Source organism: Lathyrus oleraceus, chromosome 5, assembly GCF_024323335.1.
Source record: "Lathyrus oleraceus cultivar Zhongwan6 chromosome 5, CAAS_Psat_ZW6_1.0, whole genome shotgun sequence".
NCBI lineage: Eukaryota > Viridiplantae > Streptophyta > Magnoliopsida > Fabales > Fabaceae > Lathyrus > Lathyrus oleraceus.
Genome location: NC_066583.1, coordinates 401,582,496 through 401,588,116, shown reverse-complemented (window position 1 = coordinate 401,588,116; position 5,621 = coordinate 401,582,496). Strand labels below are relative to the sequence as shown.

The 5,621-nt window shown below is 30.3% G+C and overlaps 1 protein-coding gene across 1 annotated transcript; it reads right to left on the bottom strand.

Moving 5' to 3' along the window:
* Window positions 1-1,387: 1,387 nt before the first annotated feature.
* On the bottom strand, window positions 1,388-1,756 carry LOC127081034 (uncharacterized). Its single transcript, XM_051021325.1, has one exon. It carries the CDS (start codon window positions 1,754-1,756, stop codon window positions 1,388-1,390), a length of 369 nt encoding a protein of 122 aa, XP_050877282.1.
* Window positions 1,757-5,621: the final 3,865 nt, after the last annotated feature.

Here is a 5,621-nt window from a genome sequence, read left to right as displayed (position 1 = left end):
ATCCTCACATGGTGGATTTATGATTTTAGGTTGAGTTTTCTCCCTTAGATAACAAAAGACCTTAAGGCTTTTGGACCAATTAATTCACCAACTTGTTTTGAGATTTTTACCCCGAACTACGAGGTTTTGATCCTAATCTTTTTCAAGATGGTACGTAGGCAATGGGTTTATCCATCCAAACACAAATTGTAAATAACTTGTATATTCTTTTCTCATCTCATCAATCATGTTTGCACAAACAAATTTTCACAAAATACCAACCTTACAACAAAATGTGAAAAGGGCTCCCTAGGAGTACCTAGGATGTTTTGGGTGTTTAAAACTTTCTCATTGCATAACCAACCCCCTTGCCCCGATCTCTGACATTTTTACTAGTTTTTGATTCGATAAAACTTTTAGGTTTTTTTCGCTTTCTAACCATTCCTTTCGATAAATAGAAGTGCGGTAGCGACTCGACTTGTATGGTTTACCTTGGATTTAGTCAATATCTCTAATGATAATGAATACCCCGCTACAGACACTTAAGTAAAGCTTCTCTCAAATCTTACATTTGAGTTTTAATATCTTTGACACTATCTACATGACTCCCCCAACGAGTGGATGACAATGATTTTGGAGTCAACCATTTCATATTATCTTTCAGTCTCTTAGAAGAATGATCAAAAATAGTATAAATATGTTGAACAACTCCAAAAAAATCTCCAACTTTAGGACAATAGTTAGTCATATCACACAATGTCAAATTAAGACTATGACAAGAACAAGGAGTATAAAAGGTTCTTGGATTTATATCTAAAAAAATCTTTTGTACACCTTGATATTTTCCTTTCATATTTGACTCATTATCATAACCTTGTCCCCGCACATCAAATATGTCAAGATCAAGATTTTTTAATTCATCTTATAAAACATCAAAAAGTCATTGACCAGTTGTATCATTCACATTCAAAAATCCTAAAAAAAGATTCTTCAACACTAACATAATTTAAAGAACATCCACACATCCTATTATCAAAGATATTTGCTCTTGGTGACTAACATCGGGAGTACAATCAGGTATCATTGAGAAATACTTTGCTTGTTTGATTTTTCTAATGATTTCATTTTTAATTGCAGAAGCAAGAAAAAGTATTAACTCGTTTTGAATTTTATGCCCGAGAAAGTGAACATGAACATTATCAAATGTAATACGTCTAACATGTTCTTGGACAATTGGGTCAAACTCAGCTAACATTTCAATTAAGCCTAAAAAATTCCCATTGTTATTTTGGTACAATCTCTCATTCGAATCACCAAAGGCCAAATTATGTTTAGCAAGAAATTTCACTATTTAAATAATTCTTTTTAAAATATTTTTTCAGTGCTCCTTTTCTTTCTCAATCAACATTTAAGTTGGTTTATCAATAGTTTGAAAATTTTGCATTCCTTTACGAAACTCATACCATGTAGTTATATTATGAACATATTCCATGCCCACCTCATGCTCTCTAAGTCTTTCACTAACATGTTTCCAAGTATAAAAACCCTCATTTGCTAATTGACCTATACCAATCCCTCTTTTAAAAAATTTACAACAAAAACAAAAAACTCTATCAAACATTTTTGAATTAACAAGCCAATCTCTATCGCATTTCTCTCCATTTGATAAAACTCTAGTATACAAATTAGCTGTAAAACGTCTAGAGGATTTATCTTTAGGACCCTTCACAATAGACACATCTTTTTTAGGATCTTTTGTTGCTAAAATATCAATCATTCTAGACTCAAGAGAATCTCATATTGTTGGATCAAATATAACTATATCTTCATCATTTTCATTAGCATTATCAATATTTGCATCATCTAAATTATCATTTTCGGTAACATTAACATTAGCATTTTCCTCCATTTTTTCAGCATCTAAATTATCATTTTCGGTAGCATTAACATTAGTATTTTTCTCCATATTTTCAACAATTCCAACATCAACATTCTAATTTTCAACGGAATTTGATTCTTTTATAATAAATTTATCAAGAGCTCCTGATTGAGATTGAGTTAACCCATCAAGTCTTGATATCAAGACTTGATATTTGAGTTAACTCATCAAGTCTTTTCTTTTTCTTACGCTTCTCACCTAAGGAATTAAAATTTCTAATCTTAGGAGGCATAGAGGAATAATGAAAATAAATTTAGACCCTGAAATTGAAATTAATCAATCCCACAACGTTGAAGTTGAATCGATAAATTTTGCATCATTGAAATTGAACCGATAAATAAAAAAATTAAGAAATAACTTATAAATAAAATTAAAATTTACACAACAAATAAAATTAACAAATAATTTTTTTTTGTAATATTTAATTAATTAAATTTAGAAAGATCAAATGAACATTTTTTAGACTAAGTTGTTTCTTAATCCGAATCGGTTATTTTAAATTTAACACCATCCAATGAAAATAAAATATCACATAGAAAATAAAAAGATAGTAACATTCTTATTTTATAGTATGAGTAATGATTTTAAAAACTCTAAAAGTGCAAAAGATAGGTTAAAGTAAACTAGTTTATGATAGCAAAATTTTAATATTGTTTTCTTAATTGACATAAAACAAGCACATACTAACAATTTTGATTAAGTTGGAAATTAATTTAACTCCACCAATTAAATCATGTATGTATAATAATAGAGATTAATAAAAACATTACAAAACTTACGGTGTATTTGACGGAAAAGTGAGACAATTTCAAATAAGAGAAATGTGATCTCTGGGTTGTGAATGAAAAGAAAATTATTGAGATATTGGATAAACTCCATTGTTGGCTATTGGAAAACGTAAAGACAAATTAATATTGACATAATTTTTATTTTTTATTTAATAGTAATAATTATTGGTTTGTTTTGTTGGGTCTATTATTAATCGGGCCTATTATTTTACAATTTGGTTAAGTTATTTTTTCTTTACTAGATCTATTATTGACTGGGCCTGTAATATAACTACCTAAATAAAAAAACTGAGACCCGTATTTTTTGGAGGCCTTGGGTTGTGGGCCTTCTGGCCTGGGTCCAAGCTCGGCCCTGTTGATCAACCTCTCAATTTTCTAAACTCTTCTTTTCTTGGTCATGTCTTTAAGATTAAAAAGGATCTCTACGGTTTTAAAAAGTCCCTCGGGCTTGGTTTGAAGGTGAGAAATTTTCTCCTTGGTTTCTTTTAAATAAGGAAGGTTGATAAATTCTTTTTATTAATAAAATCGAGCATGGAATTTTACTTGGGCAAACTTATATTGATGATATTAATGTAATAACACTTTATTGTGCAAATAATTTCATAATACGATACAAAATGAATGAGAAATGTGTATGGTGTGGGAGTTGTAGTGCTTTCTTGGATTAAATTATCATCATTAAAAGGAAGACACCTTAATAAATAAATAAAAATACCGCAAATAATTACTAAATATATTTGGCATGGATAAAGTAATGGCAGTCTCAATACCGATGAGTAGGTCATGCAACTTTGACAAAGACAAAGAAGGAAAACTAGTAGACTAAATAAAATACTGATGTATGTTAGGTTCTCTTATGTATATTATTGCTTCTCGTTCTAATATCATGTTTACTATCTGTTTTTTTTTACGTTTTCAAGTAAACTCCAAAGGATCACACCTCAGTGCATTAAACACTTTATGATGTATCTCACCATCACACCGTTTATGGGTTCATGGTACCCGGAATAATGGATTTTCCTTTAGTTGAATACTCTAACTCCAATTTTAATAGGTGAAAATTGGATAGGAAATGTACTTGTGGTACATGTTATTTGCTTGGAAACTCACTTATCTATTGGCATAGCAAGAAAAAAACAAGAATTATCTTTTCCATAATTGAAGTAGATAACGTTGTTGCGGGTATTTGTTGTGTGCAAGTGATTTGAATTAAATAGAAGTTAAGTGACTATGGAATTAATCAAAATTGTCCTTAATATAATGTGACAGCACTAGCGACATAAATCTCATAAAAAATATGGTGTATCACTCTCGAACTAAATAAAATTGAGGTTAGGCACCATTTTATTAGGGATTATGTCCAAAAAAAAGGTTGTGTAACTAGGTTTGTGTCCTCATCTAATCAACTAGAAGATATTTTTACTAAACCTCTTCCTAAAGAAAATTTATATTTCATAAGATTTGAGTTAGGAATCTTAAATCAATCTTGCATGACTTAATATACTAAATGTTCTTTCTTCTAATTATTATTCTTCTTCTTCCCTTTATCTATGTGTTATACATGATCTATGCACTCACAATATTTTTTTCTTCCTTGTTGATTATGCCATAAAGGGAGAAGTATACTCTTATGGTAAATAGAGTATACCCTCTTTATCTTTGAGGGGAGTTTAAATACTCTAAATCTTTAACCTTCATTTTCTTTGTTTACCACCTCTTTTAGAGATACATTGTCATCATAAAAAAATGGGTTAATATGGATCTATGTGGTTGTAGGTATAGTCATATGTTGGTTTTGATAATGACAATTGATGAAGTATATTTGAAGATTAACAACTCCATAATTCAAACGGTTTTTGGATGTTGAGATTTATTTGGGGTGTTAACTTCAACTGTCAAAGAAAAATTCTTGATGATGACACTTGATCAACAAGATATCTTAAGCCTAATCGGAAGAAGATTAAAGTTATAGTTGAAGTGCCAAGTCATTATTATATCAAGCAAGGGATGTTGAAGATCTACACATTTGAAATTCTGAAAGCTCCCCTGATCCTGTGATTGCCATCTTAAAGTGATTAGTTAAATTTGTAAAAGGTCAAGAGTAATTCTTGAGGTACTATGGAAATCACACATACAAGCACATAAGTTTTCGTAAAACCTCTTGAAAACTTATCAAGGCTTGTCTTGAAATGATTAAGAAGTGTTTCTAATCAATTAAGAAAGTTTTTATACGACCTAATTGATTAAGGACTTGTCCAATCGATTAGAGCAGGGAAAATTGCCTCTTAATCGATTAGCCATTTTTGTTTTTTTTTCTTGGATTAGGGTTGTCTTATTTTGAAAGGCTTTAATTGATTACTTTCTAAGGTTAATCGATTAAACATTTAAATGGACCATGGGTCCTTTCCTTTTTGAGCCAAACTTTTTCCTTTATAAAGGAATTTCTCCTCATTTTATTTGACACCAAGTTTTCTAATAGAAATCACTTCATACTTCTTCTACTCTCCCTGTTTTCATATTTGTTCCTGAGAACTATTGTAGTTCCAAAAGACCAAAACACCCTTGTGAGGGTTTTGTTGTAACGGTGTTTATTGGATTTATTCAAGAGTGTGATTCTCTTTTCAATTTTATTTGTAAGGTATTCAAAGATTGTAAGCTAATCCACTAAAATCTTGGATAAAGGTTTTTTAGCCCAGCCTGTGATAAAAGCGTTGTTTGATTGTGTAAGGTTTGTGAGTTAATCCTTCAATAACTCAAACCTAATCTTAGTGGAACTTTCAAGAGTAAACTCTTCGGGACACAAATAGGTCAGATGGTTGGATCCTGTCTATATAAATCTATGGTGCACTGTCTATTAACTCTTTTCTCTTTAATTTCTAGTGATTATTTTATCTCCACTATGTTGCTCTCTTCAT

What these genes read in the sequence shown, in the direction of transcription:
- LOC127081034 (XM_051021325.1), bottom strand. Translation starts at nt 1,756, where the DNA reads ATGATTGATATTTTAGCAACAAAAGATCCTAAAAAAGATGTGTCTATT.